This window comes from Artemia sp. Qi Xiang Cuo, chromosome 16 (genome assembly GCF_049724085.1).
Source record: "Artemia sp. Qi Xiang Cuo chromosome 16, ASM4972408v1, whole genome shotgun sequence".
Lineage (NCBI taxonomy): Eukaryota > Metazoa > Arthropoda > Branchiopoda > Anostraca > Artemiidae > Artemia > Artemia sp. Qi Xiang Cuo.
In genome coordinates this window covers 38,490,142-38,508,918 of record NC_142809.1, presented here as the reverse complement: position 1 = coordinate 38,508,918, position 18,777 = coordinate 38,490,142, and the positions used below count along the sequence as shown (strand labels likewise).

Below are 18,777 nucleotides of genomic sequence, written 5' to 3'. Positions count from 1 at the left end.
TTTCTTAATTCCCCCTTCGTGAATCAATAATTTCCCCGCCTATTATGTAAATCAAGTTCTCAGGTTAGGTTCGCCTAACAATCTCATAACATTCACATCGAGCATGTCCATTCACACCGACAACGAACAGACATAAATCATCCATAACCATCCATGAAAAACATCAAACAAATCGAACAACATACATAACCATCCAAGAAAACAGACATGAAAGTGAGAAAGTTTCTGTTTTTACAAATTCTCGATGACAAAACCATAAAACAACAATAGTTTGATGTTTACAACCATGAAAAGCATCAAATAAATCAACCAACACACATAACCATCCATGCAAACAGACATAAATGTGAGAAAATTCCTGTTTTTCCAAGTGAGAAAATTCCTGTTTTTTCATTCTCAGTGAGAAAACCATAAACCACGTGGTCCTGTCACGAGTAGCACCCCCCTTTCTACTTACCTTATTAAAGCCTTTGGAGTGGGGGCAGCGTAGTTGGCATAAAGAAGAAAACTTTAGCATAGAAAGTAGGAGAGGGGGAGGCTGAAGACTCATCCAATACGTGGCGGAACTTCACTTATCTCCTCCGTTCCTGATTTAAGAGATTAGAGAGACTCTTTGGGCTGAAGAATGTTGGACCGTTTGAGTTGTGGAAGATGTTAAAATACTCAAAAATACTTTATATTTTTATTTATTGCAGGATTCCTTTCATAGATTGTGGAATGGTGAGCCCCCTGGCCCATGATTTGGTGAGCCTAAACTCATAATAAGCAATTTTGATTAATTGTTCCGTGTTATGTGCATATATTATTCTATATATGTTATTTTGAGTTATACTTTTATCTCATTGCGTTCATTTTTAAGCCTTGAGATAAAACTGAGACCTTAGCGTAAACAGTGGTGGGGGGAAGTCTCCCCCCTCACATACGTAATTGAGCAGCCACAGAGAAAGTAATACAAATGAAAATAATCTCTTTTTTGAAAATGTCTTTTTTCAAAAGACACAAAAATAATCGTCTAAAGGAACCTGAAGTGCTATCTCTGACATTTCCGTTTATTCTTTATTCCCGTTACTTTCAGATGTAAAATTTAGAATATTATCGAATGGGTTTGGTCGTCCCCTCCCTGAATAATTCACATTTGGAAAACTCACCCCTGGGACATTCTTCCCCCCTCCAAGACCTTTTTCTTTTCCTGCTGATAATTCCCCCGCGTTAAATTCCACCCAGCAGAAATTTCACAGCCGTGGAATATGCCCCCCCAAACATATTCCCCTCAGATAATTTCTGATATTCATAAAAATGGAAGCTGAAATTTCTGCTCAACTTTTTAGGTCAGAAGCAATGCTATAGCGTTAACTAAGTAAAGAGCCATAAGGGTTCAAAGAATTATTACTTATTTATTTTTCCAGGGGCACTTTATGTGGAAGAGGCGGTCGCATAAACTTTAGAACAGGGTTCATTGAATTACAAATTAAAAGTTATAGTGCCCTTACACAAGGGGCGGATCCAGGATTTTTTTAGGGTGGGGGCGCAAAATAGGTTGATCCGATAAACTTGCGTTAAGAGCAAGTTTAATTAACGCAATGTTGCGATAATTAAGTAAAATACATTACTTTAGACTACGTTAGGGGGAGAGGGCTAGTTGCCTTCCAATCTGTTTTGACTCTTAAAAAGTGAACAAGAACTTTCAATTTCCAATCAAATGAGTCCTCTCTAAAGTTTATACGAGCATCCCTTCTATAAGAAATAATATGAAGGATTCGGAGAATCCTTAAACTACAACCCTTGCCCTGAGGGCTGTTGGAGAATTGTCATCCTCAAAGACTTAATTTCCAGAACTTAAAACTACGTTTAATAAAATGGCTGTCTCAAAATTTTGATTGGATATGTTCGGCGAATGGTGGGCGTGAGAGGGGGGTTAGTTGCCCTCAAATCACTTTCGACTATTAAAAAGGGCACTAGCCCGTTGAATTTCCAATCGAATGAGCTTTTTTTGAAGTTTCTACGACAACGCCTTCTATAAAAACCTTATATGCCCCCAGGGTATAACTTAAAACCCTTGCCTTGAGGGTTGTGGGGGAGTGTCCTACTCAAAAACTTATTTTCTATCTGAAAATCCACTACGCTGAACAAAATGACTATCTCAAAATTTTGATTGGATGTGTTTGGGGGAATTATGGGCGTGGGGGAGGGGGCTAGTTGCCCTCCAATCATTTTCGACTATTAGAAAGGGCCTTTTGAATTTCAAATTTAAAAGGCCCGACTATTAGCCCTTTGAATTTCCAATCGAATGAACCTTTTTTGAAGTTTCTACGACAACTCTTTCTATAAAAACCTTATATGCCCCCCAGGGCATAACTTAAAACCCTTGCCCTGAGGGTTGTGGGTCAGAAAATGTCAGAAAAGGGGGAAAATTTTAGGGATTTTGATATTGAAAATAGGGATTTCTAGCGATTTTCAACCAGCCTTTTAGGGATTGAAAAAATTTGAAGTGGAATCAATTTTGTTAACATTTCTGTTCAAATAGTAAACAGGATAAAATATTTACTTCCGGATTTTGTCCTACTATAATTCTACTCTTTTTTCGCACTTAAATACTTTATTTCCACATTAGTGGTTTAGAAGTACTGCTAAACGGTTTTTTCAGAGTGAGATTTTACTTGCACTAAGAATTGGCTTGTTTGAAAAACAATTACCTCCTGATGATAATATTTCAAAACTTTTGGATTTTTGAACTTTTTTTAAATAATTCCAAAAAGGATAGCCAATTCCAATTATCTAAAATATTTCTAATTAATCAGAGCAACCCAAACAGGACCAATTACTGCTTCTACTACTAACATTGATATCAGTGCTGGGTCTAGAGCAAAATCAGGGTTAGAATAAGAAAACATACAGCATTTCAACCATCTACGAAAGCTATTATGGTCCAAAAAAAGATCAGGCCGAAGACGAAATTTGAGTCTCTGTGGTGCATATTTGCTCCATTTTGTTGCAGAGGTGCAAAACCTGGCAGCTATTTAGTTGCAGAGGTGCGAAACCTGGCAGCTATTTTGTTGCAGAGGTACAAAAACCTGGCAGCTATTTTGTTGCAGAGGTGTGAAACCTGGAAGCTAAAGTCAAAAGAAGAACGCCCATTCAACACCTTTGATTAGAAGTGCCAAAGGAAATTGGCTCTTTGGTACTAGGATAGTACTCTCTGGGATCGAAAATACACAAAATAACTTGAGCATTCAGGAACCCAAGAAATTGAAGGTTATCTAAATATCGTGGGAACTGCTTAAAAACTCTGGTACCCTTGAAAAAAAACAATAATATAGACAGTTTGGGACTACCTTATCGCACATATAAAGCACCAGTTATAAAAAGTTGAATACGCAGGGGTTGGAAGTGGCGGAGAGATTTAAGCTCGTGCCCTATTCAATCCTTTGAGATTTTACTATGGTAAAACAAAAGTTTTTCGATCATAGATTTATTCCATGACCACCGCTGATGTGGGAGACAGGACATTGTGCTGAGGGAATCTTTTTTTTTTCTTCAAGTATTTTCTCTTCGATCTTCTCAACAATGTTTCCTTTTTGTAGTAAATCAGTAAGGATAACTCCATTATTACCCCCAGAAAAACAGTCATTATCACTTTCTCAGCTAAATAAAATCCGTTTAAGTTGTTGCGGGGATGATGAATTTTATTGGAATACAAATTTTAACTATTAAAAATCGCTAAATACAGGGTTAGAATTTCTCTCTATTGAGGGTTTTAGACACCTTATTGATAAAGTTCCTTGCAATCAAAGTTTCAATTAATCACATAATGTTCTCTTCTAGACAACAGTTAGTTTCAACTGGCTTGCTCCTAAAATTTGCCGTGATGATTTAGTAGACTCTAATCAGCTTCCCGCAGAAAAGCAAGAGAGAGATTGTCCACCATGCAACCCAGGAATGGAATTCAGTGCCGAAAGTGGTAATTTCATTTTATTATATTTGACATACTACATAGCAAAATTTAGGTAGAAAGTGCAGATTAGTAAATTTAACTTAAGATTGAACCATCTAAACATGCTACACATGTAGATCCTATCACAAATTAATAAATATTATTCATGTTTCTATGGCCTTTTCCCGAACTCAAAAATGTATCCACAAATTTAATGTCTTCAATTTTTGTCGTTATCAGCTGTAGGACGAAGAGTGGCAAAGACCAAAAATTAGGAATAATATCGTAAAGCGGCTAAAAACTCGTAAGTAATTTCCTCTGGGATAAATAAAAAGCCTGTATGTTTGCATCACCCTGTCCCATGAATTTACCATACTTTTAGTTATGGTGTTTAAAATTTTTAGTTTTTCCAAGAACCAGGGAAAAAAACTTTTTTGCACACTTGGAGATGAAACGGTTCTTAGTTTTTTTTGTGTCTTTTTTTTAATTTGTAACTTGCTTTTTTATCAAATTAACTTTTTAGTCTTTTTTACCAAATTAAGCCTTTACCAAAGACAGAAAAGTAAATCTACATATTTTATCCTAACAATGCATATGTTTGTTCAAACAAATTTCGCTTTTGAAACATCATGCCAAGAACATGTCCACCTCTATTTCATTAAAAGAATGCCGCATCTGGAAAAGGGTTTGTGATTTCTGAAGATTTGATTTTAAAACCACTTAAATAGACAAAGTTAAATAAGAGTATTAAAAATATAATTACCTTGAAATCAAAATTGGTGCTTAGTCCGACCCTTAGGAAACTAAAAGCTAAAACTTAGCATAAATCTTACCACTGGTACAGTTTACCAAGACTAACTTACTAGTCAAACGACATGCCATCGAGAATTCACCCAGAAAAAAGTCTTAAAACACCTGCTTAAGTGCATTGAATTCTTATTCCATAGATGATCTTTTATGCTTATCAACCATTTTAATTTTTTGAAAAGTTAACTAATCATGTATACGCAATACAGTACAGAATTCCACTCATGGGCGCCCATAAGCTGAATTCCAGGGGGGGGGGGGCAAACCTCATCTAATTGGCACTTTTAATGCTATATAATATAAAACTAAGAACAAAATTATAAAAAAAAGGCAGCATCATTCAGCCGGGGGGGGGGCTGGAGCCCCCTGCCCCCCCTCCCATATGGGCGCCCATGATTCCACTCTATGGTGAAATGCTTTCACTAGAATTTAACTCTATGTTAAAAGTTTAACCTTTTTTTAAACCCAATTACCACGAACTGTTTGATCAACCATTTTAGTTTTTTGAAAAGTTAACTAATCATGTATACGCAATACAGTACAGAATCCCACTCTATGGTGAAATGCTTTCACCAGAATTTCACTCTATGTTGAAAGTTTAACCTTTTTTCAAACCCAATTCCAGCATATTATAAAAGAAAACCCCAGCGTCCTATGAAATCATCTAAATAAAGTACAGAATTTCACTCTAGGGTGAAATGCTTTCATCAGAATTTCACTCCATGGTGCATGTTTAACCTTTATAAAGCCCAATTCCAGCATACTATAAGGGAAAACTCCAGCGTCCTATAAAATCATCTAAATAAAATACAGAATTTCACTCTATGGTGAAACGCTTTCACCAGAATTTCACTCCATGGTGCATGTTTAACCTTTATTTAGCCCAATTCCAGCATTCTATAAGAAAAAACTCCACCGTTCTATAAAGACATCTAAATAAAGCATAGAATTTCACTCCATGGTGAAATGCTTCCATCAGAATTTTACTCTTTCTCGTATTCGTAATGTTGTATTCTTAATGTCCTACTTACATGTTATTCTGAACAATTAATATGGATATTTAATATTTTACTTTGTTTTCTTTTTGTGTTATTCGTTATGTTGAATAAACTTTCTACAAAGATTGTGACTTTGTCTGTAACTATTTCCTGTTACAAAAATATTACGTAGATAATTTCGGAGACCACACTTCCTTTCCATGGCGATAAATAAAAGGTCAAATAGGGATAAAATCATTTTAATAGACAGTGATAAATTTCACAAACAGTGATAAATTTCACAAAATTACTAGATATTTCTAGTATTTATCTAGAATTTTTGTGAAATTTATCGAAATATCAAAATATCTAGTATTTCTGTGAAATTTATCACTGTTTGTGAAATTTAACACTGTCTATTAAAAGGATTTTATCCCTATTTGAACCTTTATTTATCGTTACACAAATAAAAAAACAAATAAGAATAAAGCAGAGTAAACTTAATAATTGTTGTTTAACTCTTGATTTGATTAAGTCAATGTTTAGACTGGTATGCAGGAATTTATTCAAGAGGAGGTACAAGATTTGAAAAGAAGCTAAGAAACTGGCAAACTCCATGAAAATTATAGGACAATATATTAATAATTAAATGAGACAAAGAAGATGGACCTGAAGAACCCCACCCCTAAGGTATTCAGACGCGTCTTTTGGAGGGGAGGGTGCAAGGAGGACAGTTGCCTCCCAATAATGTGGAGAAAAATTATTATACATCCCACGCCCCTTGGTTATCCAAATACGAACCCCTCTTGCCCCTAAAGTCACTGTTAGAGTGACTTTGCCTTTGAACCCACGCGCTTCAACCTAAGAAATGCATCTTGTATTATTTTGGGTTTGGAAATGCGGCCTTTTCTGGCTACATCTATGGATGTAATTCTTAAATGTACATTATATTTCTTCTCTCTTTCTGACTTTTATTTTTCTTATTTCTACCTTTTTTCTGAAAGGGGCAGGGCCCCAAGCAAGCCAAGGGTTTCATTCATTACGGGGCAAAAGGGGGTAATTGACCCCTCCGGACCCCTGTTTTCCCTTAGACCCCAGTTTGCCCCACTAGCTGAAATTTAGTTTCTGTAAAAAAAATCTTGTCAAAATTAAGATAATTCTGCATAATTCAAGCATCCAGAGAAACAAATCAGCTTTCTTTGGTGTATCTTTGCCTTTATGGTACTTTATAGCTGTTTTTCATTTTTCACTGTCATTTTTGCTTGATTTGGGAAAAATGACTCCAACTTTGCCCCCCCCCCCCCCCATCATTTTGACAAAATTATGCCACAAAAACTAGCCCTTGGCATTACTTTGTAATGATCAGGAATTCTCTTACAGGTGAATGCGAATTTTGTCGTAAAGGATGGTACTCAGATGGATATAGATCGTGCAAGAAATGCCCCAGCAACACAGCAGCTAATACTGGACTGTTTTTTAGTAGATGGAATAGCGATATGCCTCCAGTTATTGAATCCAAGTGCATAAGTTTTGAAGGTCTAGTTTTACAAATTTAAAGTATGAATGTTGACAGTGTGATTACGATTACACTAGTTCTCAAAACAAAGAAGAAGAAATCAAACACGAAATTGAAATGCTCGTAAAAACCAGAACTTAACAAAAACTTGGTTAAATGTTTAAAGTGTAAAAAAAAATATTTAGGCGTACAGTTTAAATCCTTTTTTTTGAGGGGATGGAGATGTTCATGAGTTGATCCCAATAAATAAATACTGAGCCCAATAATAAATACAATAAAAAAATACTATAAGAGAAAACTCCAGCGTCCTATAAAATTATTTAAAGTTTTTGTGTTGGATTTTAGCCCCCAGCGAGCACCTTCTCCTCCTTCGGGATTTGCGCCTCTGAAATAAATGATTTCAAATTTCTCAATCAATATCTTTTTGGTGCAAGGTTAGTTGATGATTTTGATTTATGATTTGGATTATGGGAATCTTAGAATCTAACAAAACTGATTCCAGTATAGTGAGATAAAAAATCTCGGGTTTTCAAATAATCTGAAACATATTATTTATAGTCCACTTGTATACATCTACTGACATCTCATCTATGTTATTTTGTTCATTTTGCTTTATGGTATTCGAGGTTTCGAGAAAGCCATTTAACCAAATAAAAGTAAAATTAATATGCAAATTTTGTTTGAATTATTCATGTGCGATGAGCCAAAATCAAAACCTGTATTAATTCAAAAACGTTCAGAAATTAAATAATAAAAAAAGTTTTTTTAACTGAAAGTAAGGAGCAAAATTAAAACCTAAAACGAACAGAAATTATTCCGTATATGATAGGGGCTGTCCCTTCCTCAACGCCCCGCTCTTTACGCTAAAGTTTCCTATTGTTGTGAGACGGAGTCAAACTTTAACGTAAAGAGGGAGGTGTTGAGGAGGGGACAGCCCCTTTCATATAGGGAATAATTTCTGTTCATTTTAAATTTTAATGTTGCTCCTTACTTTATTTAATTGAAATCAGGTATGAAACGCGAGGAACATAGAACTAAATAAAAGGACCAAGTAAAATAAGTTCTGAAACTACAATGGCTGGATATAATAGATGAAAAATTGCTGAAAAGATAATGAGAATCCCAATTAGGATAACGTTAAGCGAATGAAACGCAGACAACAAAAGTACAAACAAACGGACTTGGCCAACCCATTTTTAATCCTATTAATAATAATGTTAAGATCTAACTTACCCAAAGAAGAAAAAATAAGACGGAAAGAAAAAGACAACACACCTTATTTAAGGGTTAATCTGAAAAAAAAAATTAAAAATCAAGCTTTCCAAAGAAAACTAAAGAGCCAAATTAAAGTATAAAACAAGCAGAAAAAAGTCATGTTTATGTACTGTTCTTTATTAGGCTACAGCAATATTTCTCATTTTTCTCATAAATTCTATTTCAGGTTCTGGTTGTAGCAAAGCACCCGCCTGGCAAACAAAGAAGGACTTTATACATTCCAGTCAAAGCCATCGACCTGATGTTTATCTTGTACTTTCTATAAAGTTGGATGGTGGCTTTAATGTAAATCCAAGGACAATTTACCAAGGACCTGTTGGTGTTGTTACATTCACTTTTGAAACGAAATGTAAACATGATTGCGAATTTGTTTTCATGACGGTAATCTTTTTTAATTGTCTTAGTTGAGAGATAAGAGGGGGGGGGGAATTATACAAATTGTAAATACTTACATGATTTAAATTTAACGAGGGTTCAAACCAGCTCCTTTCTGCTAAAAGAGCTTTGGGGAGACGGCTCGAGGCCTGTCTGAAGGCCGTTAGTTACAGAGATTATAAATCTTTGCTTGATTTTAATGTTTTGAAGTTTTTAATTAGTTATACAATCAATGGAAAATATAAAAAATTCAGTGGCACACGCGCATCATTTATCTTTAATGCAAGCTCTAGTTGGCCGCTAGGTAACTCTCAGTATGATTTATCTATTACAAGTACAAAAAATCAATAGTGCCAGGAATCTGCCCTACTTAGCCCAAAGGGCAAATATAATGCACCAATATCCTGCTTCCAGGATTCTCCGTAAGGATAAGCTTTTCTTGAATGGCGCTATTATGACCGGGCACCGCATAGCATACAATTTTGGGTTATTGAAGAGAGACATAGCTTCTTGAATTTTGAAGAGAGACATCTATATCGTTGTGATGGATATGTGAATAGGTGCTTGCTACTGTTGCACATAATTTTCCTTTATGTAAATTTGTAGCTAAGCACAATTGTACTTTATCTATTTTTTGTACTGCTAAACTGTGTGAGCAGTATTCATTCAATTTTATTCTCTGAATTATGAGTTTAATCTGAGAATACACACTTTCATGGTAATTGGAAATTTTGTATCTGATTAAATTAAAAAAAACAAGTTTTTTCAACTGAAAGTAAGGAGTAAAAATAAAACTTTAAACAAACAGAAATTATCACGTATATGAGGAGGCTTGCCCCCTCCTCAAAACCTCACTCTTAACGCTAAAGTTTTTCGGCACTTTGAAAAATGTTACTTATTTTTATTTAAATAACGCCAAGATATCCTCAGAAATATGTTCCTACCCACGGAAATATCCTCTGGACAATTCCTTCCAGGCAAAAATTTACGCCGGACACTTACCCTTAACATCTCTACGGTTAAAATTGAATCGTTAAAGAGAAAGCAAGATAAATGAAGAAATTTCGTATAATTATTCTGGCAAAGTCCCCTTCTGTAAAATTTCTCCTAGATAGTTCACGCTCTAGAAACTTCCCTCTCCATGGAGCATTCTCCCCGGGAAAAATCACCGCAGCAGAAAATTTGTCCTCCTCTCCCGACCCGAAAAATGTATACATACTTCCCAATAACAAATACTACACCAAAACAATGCGCAACCCCAGGGGTTCTGGGAGATCATGTTATCTCCAAGGACATGGTTATCGGGCCTTTCAACTATGCTTAACAAAATAGCAAATATAAAAATTTTGATCGATTTTTTTTTGGAAAAAAAAAGTGACGTGGGAGAGGGCCTAGTTGCCCTGCAATTTTTTGGTCACTTAAAAAGGACACTAGAACTTTTCATTTCCGTTTGAATGAACCCTCTCCCGAAGCTCTAGGGCCATTGGGTCAATACGACCATGCCTGAAAAAAATAAAAAATAAAAAAAATAAACACGCACCCGTTGATCTTTCTTCTGGCAAAAATGATAAATTCTAAATTTTGGTCAATAGGAGCTTGAAACTTCTATAGTAGGGTTCTTTGATACGCTGAATCTGATGGTGTGATTTTAATTAAAATTATATTACTTCTAGGGTGTCTTCCCCCTCCCCCTATCATAAAAATCAGATAAATTTGTTTCTAGCCTTTGAAGGGTAATGCTAAACTTAATGAAACTCTTATATTTGGAATCAGCATAATAAGCCAATCAAAATTCCGTTCAAAATTCCAAAATTGGCTTCAAAACTCTGTTTTTTAGAGTTTCGGTTACTATTATGTCGGGCCGCTCCTTACTTACAGTTCGTTACCACAAATTGTTTAATCCGTCTCTTAGTTTGTTCCACATTCACTCAACAACAAATTATATAGATCCAACGCACAGAAACTATGGTTATATAAAGCCTGTATGGACTTCACAAAAATACAAATAATAAGTCTCTTTAATTTGACAGATAATTCGGAATAACATTTTAGTTTGTAGCTACTCTTCAACGGTAAACTTGAATGTGGTTCCTACTATAAAACAAACAAAAAATCAAATAAATAGTAGCGAATAACAATTGAAAGTGATATTGTTGATATAACTTCTTTCTGATCACAAATTTAAATGGAAGTAAACGTCAGATTAATTCACTAAAAGTGCCATTGGGAAGTCACTTATCATTAATGTTAAGTACTATACCTTTCTTTCGAGAATATTGGATAAAAAAAAAATTTTCCACTTATATGTTCACAAACTGTGTCAGCACCTAACATGAACATATCTTCTGCCCTAAAAATATTGAGGATAAATCAATTCTGTTCGTTATCTGTTTGTTATCTTCTTTTTTTGAATTGTCTTTATGCTATGGAAAATTTGATATTTTTAAGGAAAATTAGTTCTGAAACGCGCCTCAAATTGCTGGAACTACCCATACAGCATAACGACTACTATTTCTCTTGTTTTGCCCTAGTACATGAGACCGCTAAATAGCTAATTAATACATAATGCCTGATATAATGACAAACAACGTAAACGCAAAACCAGTGGCGTAATTGTGTCAAAATCCTGGGGTGGGGTGGGGCAAAGTTGGAGCCAATTTTCCCAAATTAAATGAAAATGAGAGTAAAAAACTGAAAAATTAGCCATATTGTACCATAAAGGTAAAAACATACTAAAGAAAACTGACCTGTTTCTGTTGATGCTTGAATTATGCAGGCTTGGTGGGGAAGAAACGTTTCAGCTTGATGAGAAAGAAACTTCGGTCTGGGGGGGATACTGGGGTTTAGGGTAAAGTGGGAGAAACAACAAAAAATCCCAAAAAATACCGTTGCTATGCTTAAAAAGGTTCACCGTGTGGGCAACTCGAATGGGAAAATGTGGAAACTCAAAAGGAAGTAACCAAAAACTAGTGAAGGTTGGTTCCAATAAAACAGCTTTTGATCAGGCTATACTGATTATAAATTTGGTTTTTTAGGCTCTTCCTAAAGTATGGAATGTCTTTTGGTATAGGTCAACCCTTTCCCCGAGCCACAATTGAAAAAAATCTGCTCTTCCTCTCCTTAATGTTGCTTAAAGTATTAATTTAGCACCCTAAGCCGTTCCTTAGATATTGCATATACGCCATTTTGACAACAGTAGTGAGAGGGTTCCAGACTCTATAACACTCATAGCAGATTCCCAGAGGATTCGCACGACGCCCTGTTACGTCACGACATCCCCGGCAATATTCCAATGACTTGCCCCTGATAGGATTTCCACGATAGCCCTGTTACGTTATGAAACACACCTATGGTTTCCATGACACAGGTATCGGGATTCCCATTACATAGCTGGTAAGATTCCCATGGAATTTTAAATGGTAAGATAGGGAATTAACATAGGATTTCTGGAAGTCAGATAGGGGATATATACGTGGAGCTACTAGTCACTCAAGATATTGCACCTGTACAATGCAATCCCTGTTTCTACCGGCGAGCTGGCAAGATTCCCGCAACACACCCCCGTTTCCAGGTGTAATGTGGATGACACCATCGTGTGTGACTTATTAGATTTATTAAAGGCGATGCCATCATACATGGATTTATTAGGAATAACTTAATGACAGCGTATACGTTGCGTAATGACAGCGCAAATCTAACGTAATGGCAGTGCAAACATCAATATCACTTGCAAACACAATAATACTTTTTTGGGATTTTTTTTCACCGAAACGTTCAAAGCATTTCTTTTTTTATTTTTATTCTTTTTTTTCTTTCTTTCAAGCCATTTTTTCTTTAGTTCTTTGTTTTCTTCGGGTCTTGAAAGGTCAATCTCCATCCAATAGAACAACGCTCCAAGCGCCAGGACTAGCCTGCTGTTCCCAGTATTTTGGTCTAGTTAATATATTCTAGAAATAATCTATTCCACGACACTTGAGATTTCCATGATGTCACAAGAAACACCCCCCAGGTTTTCGTCAACATGTCCTGTTCCCAGCACATGGAATGTTTTCGCGAACAGGTGTACCATGGATGAAGCAAAACGCACAAAGGGAAAATTCTATTTTTATACTCTATTGTTTTCGATGTTTTTTTTAGAAAATGATACCAGATAATATTGTGGATTGTTCTTAATATATTTTTACTAACAAAGGCAAAAGGGGACTACAAGATGCTTAAATTATGTAAACACTTAGGTATTGAAGATTCGTCCTAAACAACAAATCATAAAAATACAGACTTTGTAAATAAAATTTATATTAATAGAAATAGAAAAAAACACTTAAAAACACGACAAATGGGAAAAAGAAAAACATGCGTGAATAGAAGAAAGGTATGAATTGTGGCTGGGCAATTCCAGGGAGGGAGGGTAGAGGTTACCCTCTACCCTCCCTCGGAATACCTATTGAGGTATTTCCAAGAGCCCTTAACAAAAATACAGTCCCTAGCAATGATTTCCAAACGGGCAGGGTTGATATTAGAGGCAAATTTAGAGCCATATTGAGGTATTTGTGAGAGCTATGAATGAAAACATTTTTTTAGCTAAGCTTATGAATATTCACCCCACCATGACAATTTGCGCATTTGAATAATATTTGCTCATCACCCCCAAAGACATTTTTCCAGAGATTTTTGTAAAACATCATGCACTAGATCCATTGATTCAAGTTTTCGCAACACATTCATGATATTCCACAAAACACCCTCACACCACCACAGCATTACGCACCTGCCACCTACCATCCGCATGGCACCACTTCATCAGCCCTATGATATTTTCAACCTTCTTTTCTCAAATATTAATTCTCTTATCTAAAATAAACACTGTTTTTATTTGAAGAGTGAACACTCATTATTTCATCGCTAGAACGTGATACTCCAGGCAATTACGTGATACATCGCCAGGCGTGATACTCCACGCCACAGTACCACACTATTACTGCTCTGTGGCTCCCTGCGAAACACGTCATCAACATTTTGAGCGTCTTCTTGCGTTTGAACGCCCTCAATATTTATATTTTCTATTACTATTATTTTCAGACAATTTCCAGCCCTGTACCAGACTAAGACTGCTCTGCAGCACCCTCTGACATCACATAATTATTTATAAGACACTTTTCAAACTTTTTTGTTAAAAATTATGCTTTTAACCCATTGATTCATTTTTTTTGCAAGCCAAGCCTTTCATAATAACCTCCAAAAGACTCTCCGCCACCGAGGCATTACACACCTGCTCTTTACCATCCACGTGGCATTGAACACCTGAACTTGGCATTTCATTACCAGAACTTGATACCCCGAGAAATTCAGGCCACAGCGCCACACTATTACTGCTCTGTGGCACCTTGCGACACCTGTCATCAACATTTTAAGCGTATTCTAGTGTTTAAAAACTCTCAATTGTAATATTTTCTATTGCTATTATTTTCTGACTATTTCCAGCCCTGTGCCATACTATTACTGCTCTGTGGCACCCTCTGACATTCAATCATCATTTCTAAAACATTTTTCACGCATTTCTTGTTAAAAACTATGCTTTCAACCCATTGATTCAAGTTTTTTGTAAGCCAAGCTTTTTATAATAACCTCCAAAAGACACACCATCACCACGGCATTACACGCCTTTCCCACCGTCCACGTGGCATTGAAAAGCGGAACTTTGCATATCATTCCAAGAACGGGATACTCCAAGCAATTCACGCCACAGAGCCACACTATTACTGCTCGCTGGCACCTTGCGACAACTGCCATCAATATTCTTAGCGTCTTCTAGCGCTTGAACACTCTCAATGGTTATATTTTCCATTGCTATTATTTTTCAACCATTCCCAGCCCTGTGCCACACGATTACTGCTCTGCAGCACCCTTGGACATCACATTATTATTCCTAAGACATTTTCAGACATTTTTCGATAAAACTTATGCTTTCAACCCATTGATTCAAATTCTTGCGCAAGCCATGGCACAATAGCCTCCAAACATATCCCTCCACCACGGATTTACACGCAAAAAACAGTGGAGCAGTGGAACTTGGCATTTCATTACTAGAACGTGATACTCCAAGCAATTCATGCTATAGTGCCACACTATTACTGCTATGCAGCACCCTTTGACACCTCATTCATCATTCTATTATGTTTCATGTTGAAAATTACTTATTCAGTCTGATGATTAAAGTTTTCGCAAACCAGGCCTATCACGACGCTCCCCAAAACAATCTAAGCCATCACGGCATTACGCGGCTGGTAAATTTAAGCCCTCTTAAGAGGTATTTCTGAGAGATTTTAATGGAAATGCCCCATTTCTTTGTGCCAAGACTATGAATATTTCACCCCATCGTGCCACACTATTACAGGCCCTCTGCCAGCATATTGTAGTTTTGTGTCTTAGTTTATCTTGCCTGTGTTACCTCAGTTGATGTTTCAAAGTGTATTGTGGAAGGTTTTTTTTCGTTTGAAACCTTTGACTTAGATTGTTTTTATAGTGTTGTTATTTTGGAAGTTTCTCGTTTTAAACGTATGACTTAGGATTTTTTGTAGTGTTGTGTCATGGATTATCTTGTCAGTTTTACCTCTGTTACTGCTTTCAAATATGCATTTTGGAAGTTTCTCGTTTGAAACATATGACTCGGGGAGTTTTTATAGTGTATTGTTGTGCTTTATCTTGTCTATGTTACACCTGTTGATGTTTTCAAAGTAAATTTCGGAAATTTTTAGTCGAAACATATGACTCACGATATTTTTGTAGTGTTGTGTCGTGGTTTATTTTATCTATGTTACCTCAGTTTATGTTTCAAAATGCATTTTGGAACTTTCTCGTTTGAAACATATGGCTCAAAATGTTTTTAGTAGTGTTGTATCGTAGTTTATCTTGTCATTGTTACCCCAGTTGATGCTTTTGAAGTGCATTTTGGAAGTTTTTTTTTCGTTTGAAAAATATGACTCAGGATCTTCTTATAGTGCTTTGCCGTGCTTTATATTGTCTGTGTTACCTCAGTTAATGTTTCGAAGTAGATTTTAAAGTTTCTCGTTTAAAATGTGTGACTCAGGATGTTTTCGTAGTGTTGTGTCGTGGTTTATCTTGTCAGTGTTGCCTCTCTTGATATTTTCAGGGTGCATTTTGGAAGTTTCTCCTTTGAAACATATGAGTGAGGATGTTTTTGTAGTGTTACGTCGTGGTATATCTTCTCTGTGTTACCGCAATTGATGTTTTCAAAGTGCTTTTTGGAAGTTTTTTTTGTTTGAAACGTATGACTCGAAATGCTTTTTGTAGTGTTGTGTCGTGGTTTATTATGTCTGAGTTATCTCAGTTGATGCTTCAAAGTGCATTTTGGAACTTTTTCTACTGAAACGTAAAACTCAGGATGTTTTTAGAGTGTTGAATCGTGGTTTATCTTGTCTGTGTTATCTCTGTTAATGTTTTGAAAATGTGTTTGGGGAGTTTCTCGTTTGAAACGTATGCCTCAAGGTATTGTTGTATTGTTGTGTCGTCGTTTATCTTTTTGTGTTACCTCTGTTGACGTTTTCAAAGTGCATTTTGAATTTTTCAAACGAAAAACTTCCAAAACGCACTTTAGAACTTCAACTGAGGTAACACAGACAAGATAAACCACGAGATAACTTCACAAAAAACACTCTGAGTCATACGTCTCAAACGAAAAAACTTCCAAAATACACTTGGGAAACATCAAATGAGGTAACACAGAGAAGATATATCACAAAACAATACTACAAAAACATCCTGAATCATTCGTTTCAACCAGAAAATTCCAAAACGCACTTTGAAAAAATCAAGAGAGCTACTACTGACAAGATAAACCACAGAATAACACTAAAAAAATTCTGAGACACACATTTCAAACGAGAAACTCTTCAAAATCCATTTTGAAACATCAACTGAGGTAACAGAGACAAATAATCCACAACACAACACTACAAAAATATCTTCAGTCATACGTTTCAACAAAAAACTTCCAAAATGTACTTTGAAAACGTCAACAGAGGTAACATAGACAAGATAAAGCACGACACTATACTACAAAAACTTCCCGAGTCGTATGTTTCAAACGAGAAACTTCTAAAATGTACTTTGAAAATACTAACAGAGGTAACACTGACAAGATAAACCATGAAATAACACTAAAAAACAGTCACACGTTTCAAACGAGGAACTTCCAAAATGACAAAAGTATAAAAACATCCTCAGTTATAGGTTTCTAACGAAAAAAAACTTTCTAAAATGCACTTCGAAATATCAACTGAGGTAAGACAGGCAAGATAAACCATGAAACAACACCGAAAAATGCTGGCAGAGGGACTGTAATAGTGTGGCACGATGGTGTGAAATATTAACAGTTTTGACTCAAAGAAATGGGGTATTTTCGTTAAAAAATCTGAAAAATACCTCTTAATAGGGCTTAAATTTACCAGCCACGGAATAGCATCATGGTGTTGAGTATTTTGGGGAGTGTAGTGATAGGCCTGGTTTGCTAAAACTTGAATCCTTGAATTGAATTTGTAATTTTTAACATTAAACGTCTGAAAATGTCTTAGGAATGATGAATTATGTGTGGGTGTCAAAGGGTGCCATAGAGGATACCGCATAGCAATAATAGTTTTGCACTGTGGCATGTAATGCTTAGAGTATCACGTTCTGGTTATGAAATGCCAAGCCCCGCTGTTCAATGCCAAGTGGATGGTAGGGGGCCGGCACGTAATACCGTGGTGGCAGAGTGTCTTTTGGAGGCTGTTATGAAATTTTTGGCTTTCGAAAAAACTTGAATCAATTGGTTGAAAGCATAATTTTTAACAAGAAGTGTCTGAAAATTATCATAGGAATAATGATGTGATGTCAGAGGATGCCGCGGATTAGTAACAGTGTGGCACAGGGCGAGGAAAATAATAGCAATAGAAAATACAACCACCGAGGGTGTTAAAACACTAGAAGACGCTTAAAATGTTGATGACAGTTGTCACAGGATGTCATAGAGCAGTAACAGTGTGGCACTGTGACATGAATTGCTTGGAGTATCAGGCTCTGGCAAAGAAAAGCCAAGTTCCGCTGTGCAATGCCACGTGGATGGTATGGGGTAGGCGCGTAATGCCGTGGTGGTGGTTTGTCTTTTGGCGGTTATTACGAAAGGCTTAGCTTGCGGAAAAACTTGAATTAATGGGTTTAAAGCATAATTATTGACAAGAAATGTCTGAAAACTGTCTTGGGAATAATGATGTGATGTCAAAGAGTGTCGCAGAGCAGTAATAGTGTGGCACAGTGCAGAGAATTGTCGAAAAATAATAGCAATAAAAAATATAACCATTGAGGGTGTTCAAACCCTAGAAGACACTTAGAACGTTGATGACGGGTCTCGCAGGGGACCACAGAGCTGTACTAGTGTGGTACTGTGGCGTGATTTGCCTTGAGTGTCACGTTCTAGGAATGAAATGCCGAGTTCTCTCTGTTAAAAAAACAGTTTTTATTTTAGATTACAAAATTTATTTTTGAGAGAAAAAGGTTGAAAATGTCCTAGAAAAGAAAAGGTTGAGAAAAAAGATTGATGAGGGGGGTGTCATACGGATAGTAAGGGACAGATGCGTAATACCGTAGTGGCGTGGGGATGTTTTTTGGAGCATCATGTATGAGTTGTAAAAACTTTAATCAATGGATCTAACGCGTGGTGTTTTACAAGAAATGTCTGAAAAATGTCTTTTGGGGTGATGAGAAAATATTATTCAAATGTGCGTATTGTCATGGTGGGGTTAATAAGCTTAGCTCAAAGAAAACGTGGCATTTTCATTATTAGATCTCAGAAATACCTCAATAAGGCTCTAAATTTGCCTCTAATATCAATCCCTGCCAGT

At 36.1% G+C, this 18,777-nt stretch overlaps 1 protein-coding gene across 1 annotated transcript in view; it reads left to right on the top strand.

Moving 5' to 3' along the window:
• The first annotated feature begins 717 nt into the window (after window positions 1–717).
• LOC148942880 (endosome/lysosome-associated apoptosis and autophagy regulator family member 2-like) overlaps window positions 718–18,777 on the top strand; it is a 117,190-nt gene continuing 99,130 nt past the window's right edge. The window contains exons 1-4 of the mRNA XM_089102385.1: window positions 718–744; window positions 3,823–3,958; window positions 7,096–7,251; window positions 8,673–8,887. Of these exons, the coding sequence (XP_088958511.1) occupies window positions 718–744; window positions 3,823–3,958; window positions 7,096–7,251; window positions 8,673–8,887 (534 nt within the window). The remainder of the gene's footprint in view (window positions 745–3,822; window positions 3,959–7,095; window positions 7,252–8,672; window positions 8,888–18,777) is intronic.